This window comes from Boleophthalmus pectinirostris, unplaced genomic scaffold, assembly GCF_026225935.1.
Source record: "Boleophthalmus pectinirostris isolate CB_2022bp ecotype Guang Dong unplaced genomic scaffold, ASM2622593v1 HiC_scaffold_18, whole genome shotgun sequence".
Taxonomy (NCBI): domain Eukaryota; kingdom Metazoa; phylum Chordata; class Actinopteri; order Gobiiformes; family Gobiidae; genus Boleophthalmus; species Boleophthalmus pectinirostris.
In genome coordinates, this window is record NW_026571133.1 from 39,884,601 (window position 1) to 39,902,690 (window position 18,090).

Genomic DNA, 18,090 nt, shown 5'->3' on the forward strand with positions numbered 1-18,090 from the left:
GAGGTCATTTTATGTCGTAATTGTGGGCAAAGCTCTGAGTCTAAGTTCCTTCATTGCGCCGCTCAGTTTCGCTATATTGCCTTAGTTATCCTGCGTAATTTGCTGACTGCCTTCCAGAAAGACCCCGCTAACACCATTTTGGGACACTGGATGGAAGTAGGCGTATTAGTGCGTGCTATTGGAACACTCAGGCTGTTCTATTAACTTAACTTAGCTAATGCACATAAAGGAAACCTAATTTTATTCAGTTGTAAAAAGCTTTAGTGTAAGTGCGCCTGGTACACGCTAATGCATTCTGCTAATGGTAAAGTTCCTGTGTTTGTTTTTTTAACAAAGTCGAGTAAATGAAAAGAATTGTGTTTAGGACGAATTACAGTGTTTAGTAATAATAATATGACCGCTTTAGAAACAGGAAGCATAAACTAAAATAAATGTTTGAGAGCATGAGGGCATTGATAGTTTACAGAACTTATGATGAGGGACATTTTTCTGCACACAGGAAGACTTAAGCCCTTTCTGAGCCAATTTTTCACTCGTGCGACTGTTTTGGGGATCGGGCCGAGTTTTGGCTTCATCGTGTGTCATGTTTTGTGTGGTAAACATGGGGTAAAGAGAACCGATTAATACCTCATGACCAGCTCCCGATCGGCATTCGTAGGTCGCAAGAATATCAAACTTGATTGAAATCCAGTCACCTCTCGTGAGGGTTTCGCTCTGTTGGAGTAGTTCCACGAGACGATTTGTTAGAATCTGTCAGACTGAGCATGTGTGGACACAGAAGCGGAAGCAGGATATGAGGTGGTGGAGGACGATGGCGCCGGCGAGTGTTTTGGACACACGACATAGAGCTAATCGAGCAACGCAGAACAGAAGTTTGGTGCAAAAAACACTAAAAACAGGGTTAAAATCAGGACTAATATCAGGACTAAAACAGGGCTAAACCAGGACTAAACTAGGACTTAACTAGGACTAAACCAGCACTAATACCAGGACTAAACCAGGACTAATACCAGGACTAAACCAGGGCTAAACCAGGACTAATACCAGGACTAAACCAGGACTAAACTAAGACTAAACCAGGACTAAACTAGGACTAAAACCAGGGCTAAACCAAGGCTAAATCAGGGCTAAACCAGGACTAAACCAGGACTAAACCAGGACTAATACCAGGGCTAAACCAGGACTAAACTAGGACTAAAACCAAGGCTAAACCAGGACTAAACTAGGACTAAACCAGGACTAATACCAGGGCTAAACCAGGACTAAACTAGGACTAAAACCAGGGCTAAACCAGGGCTAAACAGTATGACACCTAACAGTAGGTGGACATAATTTAAGGCAGCAGTGATCTCATATATAAAGCATTTCTCTATCAGTAATATTTTTAATCTGGTTAAGTAAAGACTGGACTTTTTTATTGTCTTTTAACAGACAAAACATCTTATGTTAAGATCCTCGTCTTTGCTACTCTACAGCAAACAAAAGCCTGTTCATGGAGACTTGGGCTCAACAGACAATTTGATGAGAACAAACAAGAATTTTCAGGATGTGGTTGCTACATTCATGTTGTTTTAAAAAACATGACAATATCAAGTAATCCAAAGTATTCAGATTACATTACTCACTTTAAGTAATTTAATGGATTACGTTACAAACTACATTTTGGGGTATGTAATCTGTAATCTGTAGGGGAATACATTTTAAAAGTAACCTTCCCAACACTGTTTACATGTGAAAAAAGTTCAAAACCATTGAAAAAATTCAATGACAGTGCGCCCTATAGGGCCGAAAATACAATAAAATGTTGGACATAAAAGTGCGGCTGTCTGTTTGCAGTAGAGTTATGCTTATGGTTTAAATGAAATGTATTGAATTGTAAGTCTCAGTGTTGAAGTATTGTCTGGAAAAGGAGCAGGAAGAGTCATCTTATGTCATATAAGATTACTCTTAGTCAAACTGAGTGGAGGGTTCTTACAGCTCAGACAGACAGTGAAGAGGAGAGAAGGATTATTTTTATGTGATAGACAGAGAGGGAAAGGCAGGTTAAAAATACAATGTACCAGGAGAAATGTACCTTTCTGTCCTAATTTATCACTGGCACTTTCAGAATCAGCCTAAGCAAAGAGTATATCAAGGGCAGAGAATCAAAGAGTGACATTGTGCTAACTTACAAAAGAACTTGCTCCAGTTACATGTACGCTCAAATCAGATTATTATCACATTTTTTGGGGTTAGTGCAAACTGTTGGCTGTCTCCCAAAAATGCATATGATCGAAATACATTTGCAGAACCAAAAGAGGCTTCACTTGCAGAAGTCATGTGATGAAGTAGTGAAGCAGTACTTCTAAACACTCGCTCCACTGTTGAGTTGTGGGTTCGAGCATCACATCTCTGCTCTCTGGGGCCCCAAAGTGAGGGGATCCCGAGTGCCAGTTTGAAAGCAACACCTCTGGATCTGCTATAACATTGTTTCCCAAAGACTGGCTCGTGGCCCTCAGGTGGGTCATAAGAGATTTTTTTGGGGGGGTTGTCTTGTCACGATCTGTACGTAGGTCTGTAAGATACAGTTCTGACACCTGCTGAAACATTAAGACATGTTTTGTATAATTTCTAATCTTTTTGTAATTATTTTATTGACTATTTTGTCCCAATATTGCTGTTTCAATTGAATGTTGAAACGAAAAAGAAATGGGCTACATTTAATGACCAAATAGGTTAATATCCAAGAGCTTTTCTTGCTGCTTCAATGTTTTTCATTGTTTAAAACTTTACCAATACTAATTGTTCAGAGACATGATCACTTAGTCAACAATAAAATGTCCTCATTAATGTTCAATAATGGTCAAATCCACCTATATTCTGTGATTTACAAATAATATCTAATTGAATTTGGTCGCAAAGGTTTGTGACTTTTAAAATGTGGGTCTCCAGAAAAAAAGTTTGGGAAACACTGTGCTGTAGGACTAAACCATGCCTATGTAACAACTTAGCCAAAGGAAAAAAATGTCTGCAATTAAATGAATAAATACATTTTTAGAGACTCTGTCTCAAACCGTACCAGTTTGAGACACACTGGTATTATGGGATTATCAAATTATGTGAACGTCATCACTCTTACTTTAGCTACTTCCGGGTCTAACTTCATTCACTGTCATAGCATTTTGATGATGTTAACCTGCTCCAGGGTTTTGAACAGGGTTTTACATTTTATAATAGCAAAAAAAAAAAAAACAAAAAAAAAAACCCCAAAACATTATTTACCAATATAATTGTATTTAAAGTTTTATTGTGTAACTTTTCAGGTGGAGAGTCTGCCACCTGCTTTTCCCTGTGGAGATTATTTTATTATTTTGTCTGGATTGTTTCACAGTATGGTATTCAACCTTTTCTATCTTCATGGAGACCAACCCAGACCAAGGTACAAGTCAAGTCTGTGGAGAGGCGACACCTCACACAGTCAGAATGTCTGTTTTTATGGGTATTTCTGAGCTATAAAATCATCTGTGTTTTTTTAAATGTAAAGTAGAGGTGTTTAATGCCATACTGTGGACAGAGCAATGACACATCCAGAGACACTTGCATAGTGGACCTATAAAAGCCACTGATATAACTTAGTTCTGTCTTTGACATGCCTTTGTTTCTGCTGGTAGTGTTTATGGAACTGATGATGTTTCATCGAAAGCAGCGTTTCCCAAACTTTTTTTTTTTCTGGAGGCCTATATTTTAATAGTCACAAACCTTCATGATCCAAGTCAATAGACATTATTGAACATTAATGAGGATATTTTATTGTTGACTGAGTGATCGTGTCTCTGAACAATTAGTATTACTCAAGTTTTAAACAATGAAAAACATAATTGAACATCACTGAAGCAGCAATAAAAGGATTCATCAGTGGCCTATTTGGACATTAAATGTACAACATTTCTTTTTCAATTCAATTGAACCAGCAATATTGGAACAAAATAGTCACTAGCTCTCTCATGTGTCAGAACTGTATATTGCAGACTGACATGCAGATCGTGACAAGGCCACCCTCCCAAAAAAACTCTTGCAACCCACCTGAGGGTCACGACCCAGTCTTTGGGAAACAATCATCTGAAGGACCCATATCGGACCTACAGTTTGTTATAATGTTGTTTCCTCATTACAAACAGACCTAGAGTTGTGCTTTGTTTCATTCACACATTTTCAACACACAAACTTAGAGTTCTTCTCTCAAATGGAAACAGTCCACCTTGTGATGTCATGTGGTAAGATAGATAAGTGCTATGTGTTTTTAAACTCCACACACCTTCACTGGAATTATTTGGATCATTTAATCTGGAATTGCCAATCTCTACTAAAGATAAAAGGAGCTGTTAACCTGAAAACTAGTGCACAAGGTGGAACAGACCATTTTGATCTCGGAGATGTAGACAGACTAAACAAAGAATTACTCAAACATGTGTGAAAACAATAAACAACTCTAGATATAGGACCTTTAACCATCCCATAACATTCGTCCTAACTGATGGACTCAACTCAACCTCAGTCACGTTCAAAATGTCACCTCTTTCACTTCTCAACCTTTGATTAACTACTAACGTAACACAATCTAGTAACGTAAATAACATGACAGCGTGTAGCGAGAGGCCATGATGTGAAATTAGCTCCAGGATCAGCCATCTGGACCTCTGCGTCCATACACTGACATGTTCCGACGGAGGCTCACGCTTCGCCAGGGCGGGCCCCCCTCTGGAGACTCACGCCACACATCGCACTCGCAACGCAATTAGAGCCTGGTAGAGAAACCCCGGGAGCAGAGAGCGCGAAGAGGCGGCAGTGTTCCAAATGAAAGAGGCTAATGTTGGTGTGACATTCCCATAACTGGAGGTCCGCTGGGGATGGACATTTTTGAACCAGCTAGAATAATTGTCAAGAACTGTCAATGTTGCTTGGTTTCTTATACTATGAAGATACTACGGAGATAGATTTTGGGGTTAATTGTACTTTTTTGAGTGGACCTTTACTTGAACTAATAGGTGGTTTCAGTTTCTACAACGTGATGTCGGACTGTGAGGGGGAGGATCATGTTTCTAATTATTGCTTGGTTTACCGTAAAATCCGGACTGTTGAGCGCATCTGAATATAAGCTGCATCAACTAAATTTTAAAAAAAATTTGAAATTGTACATATATAGGCCGCACCTGAATATAAGTCACAGGTGTCCACGTCTTCAAGAACGTTTTCAAGTTCGGTCCGTCTGCTTTTATTGCCTCTGAAAGCTTTTGAGTCAGTTTTTTCACGCTGCCGTTGCCAAAATCTCACCATTGACTCACTGTGGTCGAGTTCATGTGTAGCAGCTCTGTTTCCTTCTTCGACAGTCACATCAATCGCCTTTAACTTAAACGCTGCATCATCTGCTTTTCTTCGTGTGTTTTCCATGAGGAGGTTGTGTGCATGAAGCGCAAAATAACTGTTCGAAACACAATCAAACGATCGGCGCATCACCCCCGTCTCACTCCACGCTCTACTGCACATGTCTCCTGCAGAAAGAGCCTCTGTCCTGTCTGTATCACGTCAGTGTCTTGGAGGATTTCAGCAGATTTCAGTCTCTCTCGGGGGCGGGGGCTAGTTCTGTCAATCAGGTATGAGTGGATGTCCGGCTACTGAAGTTTCAGACGATTCTTCTTGTCATTTACGTATACGGGTAAAACGTGTCCCCCTCACTAATGTTCATTTAGCATCATAACTTATTTTATCACACGGCGATAAACTGTTTTAGTACGTGGACAGTATCAATAGCTAGTGCAGCAACATCATGTTAACCCTAGATCCATGTGTAACTGCACAGACAGCGGTGTTTTCTGCACTCAGGCTGCGTGTGTCCACTGTGTTGCCAAACCATCGACCGTATATATGAATGGACAATGTGCCAAACAAAGAATCTGTCCATACATGAGCTGCACAATTTTATTAGCCACAGGGTTCAAAATGTGAGAAAAAGTAGCAGCTTATAGTTCGGAAATTACAGCACTTTTCTTATGCGACTGTTTTGAGTAGATTTTTGGGATAATTGTACTTTTTTGAATAGACTTTTAAACCTGTGAGTGTTCTCGTAATTGGTGGTTTTCAGATTCTAAAATGTCATGTCATACTACAAGAGCCACATTTCCCTGTTCAAACATAATTTTCTGTAAGTGTATATAAAATAAAAATGTATAAAATTGCAACTATATTGAAATAAATATTGTTATCGGACATCATGATTTTTTTAAACTAATACTTTGCAGTCCTAATATTTATATAACCCAATAACTAGATCTGATCTTTTGGTGTGAGTTCACATCCAAAGATAAATCTGATCCTCATCAAACTCCCTGTGACTTGTGTCAGGTGAGCTATTATAGCTGTCTTTGGGGGGGGGAAATGAGTAAATAATAAATGAAATAACTGGAAATCACTGTCACCCATGCATATGTGAACCATCAGAAAGAAATCATCTTACTTACTTACCGTAATTTCTGGACTATAAGCCGTTACTTTTTTCTAACGCTTTGGGGCTTATACACCGATGCGACGAATATACGGATGCATTATTTGTTTGGCACATTAATCTATTCATATACAGATGTGTTCAAAATTGTTGGTACCCCTCTGGTAATGAAAGACAAATCAACAATGGTCACTGAAATAACTTGAAACTGATAAAAGCAATAATAAATAAAAATTTACTGAAAATGGTCCTACGTAAATCAAACAGTGTTTTTCACCTGTGGTTCAACAGAATTATTAGAAAAAACTAAATAATGAAACTAGCCTGGATAAAAATGATGGTACTCTTAACTTAATATTTTGTTTCAACAACCTTTTGAGGTAATCACTTCAAACAAATGATTTCTGGAACTATCACTGAGACTTCTGCACTGGTCAACAGGTATTTTGACCCACTCCACGTGAGATCTGGGCTCACAGAAGAACAATCCAGAACAGTCCAATGTTCTGTTCTTAGCCATTCTCGGGTGTTTTTAGCTGTGTGTTTTTGGGTCATTATCCTGTTGGAAGACCCATGACCTGCGATTGAGCCCAAACTTTCTGACACTAGGCAACACCTTGGTGCAAAAGATCGGCATCTTCACTCGCTGATTGTTATTTGACAATCAGCGACAGTTATTTTGGTGAGAGTAACTTAAAAGTGCTGCAATAGTCGTGTAATGTCTTACATTTTAAATCCAGTAATATTGTAATGTAACAAATGACTTTGAAATGACAGTAACAAGTCATAAATAACACATTACAGTTTTGAAGTAAGTTGCCCAACAGTGACCATAAAGCAGGCTATTGCAGTAGTCGAGGTGGACGGTGACAAAAACGTGGATGAGGGTTTCCGCAGACTGTGGGGAGAGAGATGGGCGGAGGCGAGCGATGTTTCGGAAGTGATAGAAGGCGGAAGACTGATCGAAGACGATGCCAAGGTTACGGAGGTGGGAGGAAGGTTTGTTAGTCTGAGTGCAGTTAGCTCCTCCCTTCAGACAGCGATATTTAATACAGTGACTTACCTTATCAGAACTGAAGAAGCCTCTTGGATGAGTGGCGAAAAATATTCACTGTTAAAACCATTTGTCCAGTTGACAGATTTCAATTTTCGTGGATGATACACAGACATCAGATGACATCCCCATAATCTGATTCCGAAATCCGACTATGATCAGACTTTTGCAGGTAAACAATGCCCGTGTGAGCTTATTGCGACACGTATCTGATTGAAGGCAAGAGAGACGGGAGCAAAATTCATGGAAGTTAATTCAACCAATATTATTTTTTATTATAAAACATACGGTCGAAAGTGAACAGAAAGTATACAGCCGCAATATCAACAGTTCTGGTGGAGAGGGGAAAAAGCAAGGAATTTACAATAGAAAATATGCTTTTGTTTTTGAAGTGTAGAAAGTGTCCAAGGGTGAAATGAAAGGGAAATCCAGTGTAATCAAAAATACATTAAACACACTGAGTTCTGGTTGTGACTGCTTCAGACAGGAGTTGAGAAACACATGGGTAAAGTACAATTTTAAAGAAGACATTTTATGCATGTTTGTGGCTTTAAATTCCATTTTAAACATGCTTTTAGACACCTCGGGATAAGTAGTTCATATTTTCTAACTTAAAAATAATGTCAGAAAATAGAAAATGTGTACTTTGTAAACTACCACTCCATTTCCAATTAGGTATTTAGGCGTAGGAGCTCCCTCTGCTGTCAGCAACGGGAGTTAACGATGAGAAATAAACAAATGAAGATCTTATCCTCCAGTGAATGCTCTGCTATGATTATGGAGCTATGCATTTTTTTTTTTTTTTTAACTATGATGCAACTAAACAGGCAAAATGTAAAATGAACATTTTTGAGTACTGATAAGATGACTTTGGATTAATGAAACAAGCATGAATGTAATAAAATACAATGACAGGTATATGGGGATAACAGTAAAACTACTATGATACGATTAAAAGCTCAAAAGTTTTATTTAAATGTAAAGCCCAAGACATTGTGACCCAAAATACTGAATGAAGTTTTGATTATTTGGACATATTTATAGGCAGAGGTGGGTAGTACTCAGTTCCATTTACTTGAGTAACTTTCTGATAAAGCTGTACTTCATACATTTTCTCGAGCAACAGTATTTTACAGTGCAACAATACTCTTACTTGATTGAGTAAAAGTTTTGATTACTCTTCTCATTATTCACAAGAGACAAAAGCTTATCTTGCACAGCCCCTTAGTAAATATCTGATTATTTGATATTTTGTTCTTCAAGTTACTTCCAATTATGTATTTTATACTGTATGTTACAACAATTACAAGTACAATTACTCTTACTTCCAGTTGAGTGATATAAGTTAAAGCAGAGGAAGTGGCTACCATGAGGCAAAAGTAGACGGCCACTTAGAGCCCCTGAACCTTGTGGGGCCTCCAAATAATTGCTTTTGCCATTACGACTAATGGCTGAGGCCTCAGAGCAATTTGTTTTTCTCTCAATATGACATTAATGACTGTAGTTTACTTTTAAACAAAAAAATACCATGAAAATAGTATCTGATTGTCAAATCTATTTTAATTGTAAAGCATTCCCCCCTTTCAAATTAAAATGGACTAGTCAGCTTGACCCTGAACATAATCACAGCATAATCATAATAATGGATGTAAACAAAAATGTAATTGCAAAAATAAAACTACTTTCAGCTCTGGTTATCTAGTAGACTACCTGACTAATAAGAAAAGTTTCCAATTGACCCTAATTCAAATAAAGATGTGTGTGTCTCAAGAACAATTGGGAAAAAAACAGACAAAGGTTACTCACATCCATATGATTATCTTTACTTCCCAAATACTTTTTCTTCTGCATTATTTTAAAGTAATAGTTTTCTTACTTGTGTACAGTTTTGGCTATTTTACCCACCTCTGCTTTTAAGACATGATTAAAGGCTCTATTTAATGCATCATTCAATATTTTAAACCACTTTGGACCATCTTACTCTTGTTCTTTCACATTGTAACACCTCGTGTCATGTCGCTAAACCGTAGTGTACCTCTGAGCAGTTGTGACTACAGAAGAACCCAACTACCTTGAACAATCAGAGGGATGAAAAATGAATGGAATCGTAAAGTGATAGCAGGAGTTTTCACAGTCCCAAGAAAGTCCCCAGTCGCCCTACTTATCAAACAGTAGGACAAGCTGTACTGAGTCATCCTGAATTTCGGACTTCCAGTCATCGTGCAGTGCATACTGGCAAGGGCCCTCCGAAAAAGTGAGCATCAAACTGCCATGTTTGATTTCCCAGTGGGATGCGTCTATTGTAAATTTTTTGTTCATTGTCTTTTCAAGTCTTTTGAACCATATCACTTTTGTTTCTGGTTCTGATATTGTCATATTTTAGTTATGGGATTCGGACATCGTAATTGTGTGGTTGTTGAACGTCCTAACAGGGGAAAACGGGTTTCGGAAGTTTGCGAACTCCATAACTGCAAAAGGGAATCAGATCTGTGTCACTGCAAACTTCCGTTCAAACTGTTCCTCTTCCCAACGGAATTGAAAAATAGTGAACGGTGAAGGCGATGGGCAGGATTGATACACAGGAAAGACGAAAAATAACTTTGAACAGAGGTTTGCAGTCACGCAGATTCCCTTTTGCATTTATGGAGTTTACAAACTTCCGAAGCCCATTTCTCGAGCTGTTTTCTGGTGTTAGAACATCCAACAACCACACAATTACGATGTCCGAATCCCTTAACTAAAATATGACAATATCAGAACCAGAAACAAAAGACATATGGTTCAAAAGAATTGAAAAGATCAGCTTTGACAATAGTTGCATCCCACTGGGAAATCAAACATGGTGGTTTGATGCTCACTTTTTTGGAGGATCCTTCCCAGTATGCATTGCACGATGACCGGAAGTCTGAAATTCAGGATGCATGTATTGGAGGTTTTCAAATTCTACAATGTGATGATGTGTTACTCCCAGATACTCTGCAGTGAGCTGGGGTTGTTCTACATGTATCTGTATTAGTGGAATGTTCAGCAGTTACCAAAAAAGTTTCAAGACAAATGACAGAAAAATACAAAATGGATTTAAACAGCACATTTTCAGGAGCCTGTGATCAGTCCGAGCGTTCATGGTCCTGTTTAGGAGTTTGATGTTCAACAAAAAGGTGACTTGTGACTGTGATGCTATTTCAGAGAGACTTGTTTAAGAGCACAAATCAGCTCACTTGTTGTACTTCCAATTAAATCAGCTCTTTCTGGTCAGATTGTGTTAAAATGGAGCTCAGATTAAAGTCTAACTTGAGCAACAGAGCTTCAGACAGAGTAGTCCTTTCAGTTAGCTTCACACCCCCAGGGAAAATTGATTGCATCAGCTTCAAAGTATCAACTGATTACACTGTATTTTGCTACGAAATATCCAAAAGGCAAATTCACAAATGTTGAACCTTGAATCATTTCTGTTCGTGACTAGACTTAAGACCTTATCGTACTGCAACGAATACCTGCCCTCAAACAATAATCATTTTAGCTACCGCTATTTGTATTAAATATTATTGGTCTATACTGCCCTGCAAAAACAGAACGCCGTAACATCATGTTTAGTCAAACATGAGTTAATGTAATTTCGGGAGTATTTGAGACTTCCTTTATCAAGTGAATAAATATTGTGAGAATTATTGAGCTCAAAATTGACTTTTGATTGACACAGGCTCTTAATACATTCAATAAATATAACCTTTTATTCACTTATACTTAAATTATCTTTAATGTGAAAGTATTTTGTTATTTATTCATACTATACATACTATACTACAAAGCAGAGTCCGCACTGGGTGACGGGTATGGGCAAATAGTTGTAATGGGCAGGTAGTAATTACACACGGTTGGGTCAGGACTAAATCAGGACCAAACCAGGACTAAATCCAGTCTAAACTAGGTCTAAACCAGGTCTAAACCAGGTCTAAACCAGGACTAATCTTGGATTTAAGAGAGAGACAGCCTCAAGCCCCTGGAACAGGGTGTCTGCAATGCACAATCAGGCAATGGCTGCCCTTACTTCCAAGGGGCTCTGTGCCGGTCCTTTTGCCTGTGGTTACCTGACAGTCTACACGGAAGCACCTCCGGGCTTGTCTTGACAGTGAGTCCTGGTTTTGTCCTCCTGGTTAAGTCCTGGAATCAGTCATAGGTTAGTCCTGGTTTAGTCCTGGTTCAGACCGTGACGTGTGCGGCGCAAAAGTGCAGCATCTCGATCGATGTTTCTGCTGCTCAGCAAATAACACCTATGAAGTGCATCTGTGAATTCATATTCTTACTGAAGAAAATGTAACCGTTTCATTTCATTTCATGATTGTAATTCTTGAAGTTGTAACATTTCTATTCATGTTCTCAAGGATGCTTCAGTTAGAATGATTTTAATTTGTATGTGATTTATCATGGGCACGGGCGGGTGCAGGTTAAAAAAATGGACCCGTGCTGGACTCTGCTGCAAAGTAACTTATCTGTCAAACTGTTTAACTTTGTAAGTGTTGCCGCACGATCCTGATCCACACTAAACAGGAAATCCAAAGCTCTTCTATATCATTTCAAACAAACCCCATGATGACTCGACCTTGGTGAGGTGTTTTTCTTATAATGGATGGAAGTCTGGAGAAAATCGAGCAAATAATAATCATGTCAGTTTCTGCCTTTTGCCTTTACACGGCTCCTTATTTTTGGCTGATGATACAAAGGCAGAGAACAGGAACTGACAAATAAGAGTCAAAGGTAAATTTTGAGCTCAGTATGTTTCGCATACAAATATTTCTTCATTATAGCAACTAGTTGTCAATTTCGGGTGCCCTACCTGTTATATTTTTGTCTGGACAGAACAGAAACTTTGAAGTCATTTTTCTCAGATTCATACTCTGATGAGATAAGGTCTTTTGCCTTTGTAGGGCAAGTATAGAATGTTGTGATGTCATCTGAAACCCAGCGATTGTTTTGGATGGAAGACAAGAATGAAGTGTGTGCAATGAAGATAAAAAAAAAAAAAAAAGGCTTTCTAAGTACCAGCTAGATTGTAATGTAAATGTAATTAAATATTGAATTTGGAGGAGTTATCTTTTCTAATTCCATTCAGGAACTGTAAACGAACGCATATAAAACCATGATGCACAAAATAATAAAGGAAATCAAATAAAAGATATGAGTGGGGTATAAAAAAAAAGTCACAACTGGGAAACGTTTACAGCTTCCACTAGTTCATTGATTGTGAGTGTTGGAGGAAATATAGATCTATGGAGTCAAACCTTTTCCGTGTATTTTGGAACTGCTCAGAGTTGCGTCAGTACTGGTCACGTGATTGTAATGACGTCATGGCACCAACCGTTTCTAACAAAAAATGAAAATATATAAAAATGTCAAATATTGTTGAACATGCACTATATCTCTTTTTCTGTACTCTGGCTCCAGCCCCAAGTTTCTCTTCTGGGCAAGAACAAGAAAGTTTCATTAAAAAGGCCTGCAAGATTAATCATGATCAAATCAGGCTCCTTTTTTTTTTTACTTAATAACTTCCTCCATAAACGAAAACAAAATTCCAGTCTTATTCTGTCTAAAAACTGTTAACCCTGTAGTTTAGATCTATACAAACATGTTCTGAAATGTGATTCTTTTGTTTGTTTTAGGTCATTTTTCGGTATTTTTGTCAGTTTTTCTGGAAGCGTTTCAAATCTGAACTTTGAACAGAATGCCATTATTAAAGGTGCAATATGTAACTTTTTCATTTTGGTATCTGTCACCTGCTTGTTTCTATGGGTATGTCTGGAATGTTCCACAGTATGACATTAAACAGCTCTACCTTACATTTATTCAATTACAGGTGGTTTTATAACTCAAAAATCCAGAGAAAAACAGACATTCTGACTATGAGCGGGGTCGCCTCTCCACAGATCTGACCTGTAATTTGGTCTGGCTTGGTCTCCATACAGATAAAAAGATTTAATACCATACTGGCCATACCCGCCTGTCAAAGCCTGATCCCAGCAGATCTCAGAAGCTAAGCAGGGCCGGGCCTGGTCAGTACTTGAGACCTGGGAGACCACTGGGAAAATCAGGTGCCACAGTAGGGCGCAAGTCACTGTGTCCTTAGGCAAGACACTTCACCCACATTGCCTAGTATGAAAGTGGTGTGTGTATGAGTGATGGTGGTGGTCAGAGGGGCTGATGGTGCAGATTGGCGGCCTCGCTTCCGTCAGTCTGCCCCAGGGCAGCTGTGGCTACAATAGTAGCTTACCACCACTGAGTATTGAGTGAATGAATAATGAAAAAGTATAGCGCTTTGGCTATCTTAAAAGGAGCAATATAAATGCTATGATTAATTAATAATTAATACTGTGAAACATTCCAGACAATGCAATAACATCTCCATAGAGAAAAGTATGGAAGCCTTGGAGGACCTCATCAAATACAAATGTGAAAACAGAACAAAAAGCCATAACAAACCAAAAAGCCACAACAGAAGTGACCCCGGGACTCTATTTTAATGCAAACGCCGCAACACATCAAAAAAGCCACAACAAACCTAAAAGCCATAATGGAAGTGACCGCAGACAAAGCGAAGCATTAAAGGATCAAGTGGGAAGTGAAAGGGAAAAGTTGAAGAAGAACAAGAATGTGAAAAGTAAAGGAACAGAGAAGTGAACGAAGTTGGAAACGTAAGTAAAAGTAATTTATTGTTTTGTGGCCAGGATCAATGTCACTGTCTGACCGTCGCTTGGTCCATCGGAAAATAGAGCCCTGCGGTCACTTCTGTTGTGGCTTTTTGGTTTGTTGTAGCTTTTTCGGTGTGTTGTGGCTTTTCTTCATTTGTTGTGGATTTTTGTTGTGTTGTGGCATTTTTATGTGTTGTGGCGTTTGCATTAAAATAGAATCCCGCAGTCACTTCCGTTGTGGCTTTTTTTTTGTGTGTTGTGGCTTTTTTTTGGTTTGTTGTGGCTTTTTTGTTGTGTTGTGGTGTTTGCATTTGTGTTGTTTGTATTTTTTGTGGCATTTGCATTAAAATAGAGTCACGCAGTTACTTCCGTTGTGGCTTTTTAAAAAAATGTGTTGTGGCTTTTTAAAAATTTATTGTGGCTTTTTCTTGTGTTGTCGCATTTGTACTTGTTGCGGCGTTTGCGTTTTTTATGAGCCCTTCCGGCTTACGCAGAAAAGCATTTGACGGACCCTCCGCCGAAAAAGTCACACAATGCACCTTTTAATCTCATATCTGAACGTAATGGCAGTGCTTGTCAGAAAAAAAAAAAGCAATTCAATATATAATAATACTTTTTTTTTTTCTCCAAATCATGCAGCCGTACCAGGAACTGCAAAATTTCACAAGTGTCTATAAGAAAGTGAAAGCAAGAAGTGATGTAACTCATGTCCATGTCTGAACCAGCACAAATTATTTTCCAAAAAGTGCATTCATTATAAAAGAATTAAAAAAAAACAAACCAAAAAGTCAGTCGCACTAAACTTAAAGAGCGCTTCAGACTCTCCAATGCTCGCAAGATCACTTAAATTACAAAGACATTTACACATTACACACATGAAGAAAGCCAGCTGGGACCGCCGCTCTGCTCCAGGCCAAGTCCATGTGACAAACTGTATTCATTATTTTTATGAATTTTAGAACAGCAGACATTTTAATTTAACACATTTTTATTAGTTCGGATAGCCAGGAGACTCAGAGGAAACAAGGGTAATTATTTTTTAATTGAGTGCAATATAGTATCTGCGAATGTGTTTTGTGTCATTAAATCACAACCGTTTTATTTTGTATCTACAATGCAAAAAAGTCGTGTTCCAAAGAAAGAAAAGAGCCTCGTGTTTCCGTTGAATCTCAGCGGGTTTAGCTCCACCAACGTGAAGGTCAACAGTTCAAACCCCGCTCAGGCCGGGGCGTACTACTGTAGTGTTCTTGGGCAAGACACTTCACCCACCTGGTCTCGTATGAACATAGTGTGTATCGGTATCAATATGACTATTCTGATTCAGTACAAATTGGTTATACAAATGAACATAATGCAAATTTTAGGGCTAATATTCTGTGTATTTGAACCAGAACCGGAACCAAAACAATGAATAGATCGGCCTAGCAGCAGGTTAGAAATAGACCCTGTGTCGAGTGTTCAGTTTGTCTTTTGGAGCTTATTTGAAACCCTTTTGTACACATATATTCATTGAAATATCTTTTACCCATAAGTTTCGACCAGTATTGAGTATGTGTATCAAAATTTACCCCTGAAAGTACTTGGTATTGTCGATAAACATACTTGTGGTACCGTTCCTCTCTAGTGATAGGTGGTGGTCAGAAGGATCTATGGCGCAGATTGGCAGTTCTGGCTATAGAATTATCGTATTTTTTGGACTATAAGTTGCACTTTTTTTCATGGTTTAGGAGGGACTTATACTCCGGTGCGACTTATATCTTAAAATTTTCAGACTGACAGGCGCGAGAGGGCGCTCTAGGCTTGTTGTATCAGTTTTCTGCGAGTCTTCTACAGAAAAAGCCGCTGTCCTGCTGCAAGTCGTGAAATATGCAGCAGAAAACGGTAATCGAGCAGCAGAAAGAAAGTTTGGAGTGAGCGAGACTGGTGGAAAGCGGGGATAAAGAACACAGCTTCACGGCAACCGGGAGGGTGCACCGTGCAACTTTCCTGGAAGTCACTGAATGGATCAACAAAGCCTTTACTTCGGAGTTGCTCAGAAGTGACACCGAGCCTGAAGAATTCACTGGACTCAATGGACTTAGTGATCTGGAGTGAGATCAAGAGTTTGGTAAACTTATATTATGGTGTTTATGCTATATTTATGTTTTTGTAAATGTACGAACACGGTGACAGGTCCAATTTCGATTCCTTTGTATGTTTTGTACGTGTGAAGAAACTGACAAATAAAGGCATTCATTCATTCATTCAGTTTAGGACCTCATTAGTTTAAGTTCAAAATATAATAACTCGGGGCTGTTGGAATAAAGAATACTTAACGAATAAATATCTGAACACGAATCAAATTTTTGCAATCTTTAAAGTAAAACTGCATATGATTTTTTTTTCTAGCTCAAACGATTTCTCAAAATATACATCCGCAGCTGCTCCTCTGACACCCAGACTTTCTAATAGCGTACGGAAGGTCAGCCATGGAGAAAATTTGAGCTCCGGTAGTGTGATATTCGTCGGTAGTGTTAGTTCGATACGGCCTATTTATTATTGCAATGCCACGCTCTTTTGGTCTGCACCCAATTTGTTCATAAAAATACTCGCATACAGTTTGCAGAGGACTTGACCTTGAAAATTCCAGAGCTAACCATTGACGTAGAGAGTGGGGTAATCCAAAAGCCAATGAAACCCTCTTGGCTCTTTGGTACTTGTTAAAATGGCTAAAACACATACTCTTAATGTACAACAGTAACAACATTATAATTTGCAGAAAAAATTACACTTATTTTTTTTTCTTTTCTCGCGTTTTGCTTCTGATTGCGTCCTCCAAAATCCGTCGGGATAGTCAAGGCTTGATTGCAATTAGAAACAGCTTTAGAAAAAACTCCCCGAAAAATTAGCGGAAAAAAAAAAAAGAAAAAGAAAGAAAGAAAAAGAGATAGACACATAGAAAACAACTTCGTCAAGAGTTTGAGTCCTGAAAATGCCACAGGCGTCCAACTGTATTTATTTTTTCCGGCGTATGGAGTCTTCAAATCTCCACTTATCTGAGGCACATTAGATCCAAGCCTTTGTTCAGTTTCCATTTGAAAAAAAAAAATTAAATAAAATACTCCAAATAAATGAGGCGGCATGTATGGAACCCAGATATCTTATAAATTATACAAGCAGTTGTTAGCAGAGTGGTTAACGCTACTCCGATGTAGTCCTTGAATATTCATGGCTCACTTTTGAAAGAGTCTCGAAGTGTTCTTTTCTGTTTTTATCGTTGCCATGGCGTTCCAAACTCGGACATAATTATTCATATGGAGTGTTTATAAGACGTTTCCGAATAGGCTCCGCCGTCCGCCACAGCTGTGCGTCGCTATTTATGGCACAGTAAAGCGGGATGAACTGCAGTAAAGCTGAGGATGATTTAAGCCGGAGAAAAGGAAAAATCGTATAAAAAACGAAACAAAAACAAAAAAACGGTCATATTATTACGAGTTGGTTTTCACGTCTGTAAAGATCCTGATTTCTGCATATGTTGTCCTTCGTGGTTCCGGGTTAGTTCCGTTTGGGGCTAGTGGATGGTGGCCAGTTCACCCAGCCAGGCACCGGGGAGAGGGCGTGGACATGTGTACTCAGTCTGCAACGACAAGAAGAGAAACAAAGAAAGACAGAGTTAAAGCTACTTTGTGTAACATTCTGGAGATAAAATGTCACCTGCAAGATTAACAAAACAGACTTCGAACATTCAACATGGGGATAGATGCCAGAGTCCTGCATAGTCGCTGAAACGAGTGGGTTTTAACGTTCTGGAATTATACGAGCGAGTAGTGATTACACTTGAGCTGGTTCAGTCCTGGTTTAGTCCTGGTTTAGACCTGGTCCAGTCCTGGTTTTGT

At 38.7% G+C, this 18,090-nt stretch overlaps 1 protein-coding gene across 1 annotated transcript in view; it reads right to left on the reverse strand.

Moving 5' to 3' along the window:
- Positions 1-17,765: 17,765 nt before the first annotated feature.
- Positions 17,766-18,090, reverse strand: part of lrrtm4l1 (leucine rich repeat transmembrane neuronal 4 like 1) — a 224,007-nt gene continuing 223,682 nt past the window's right edge. Inside the window, exon 3 of the mRNA XM_020923960.1 lies at positions 17,766-17,831. Coding sequence (XP_020779619.1) covers positions 17,766-17,831 — 66 coding nt within the window. The remainder of the gene's footprint in view (positions 17,832-18,090) is intronic.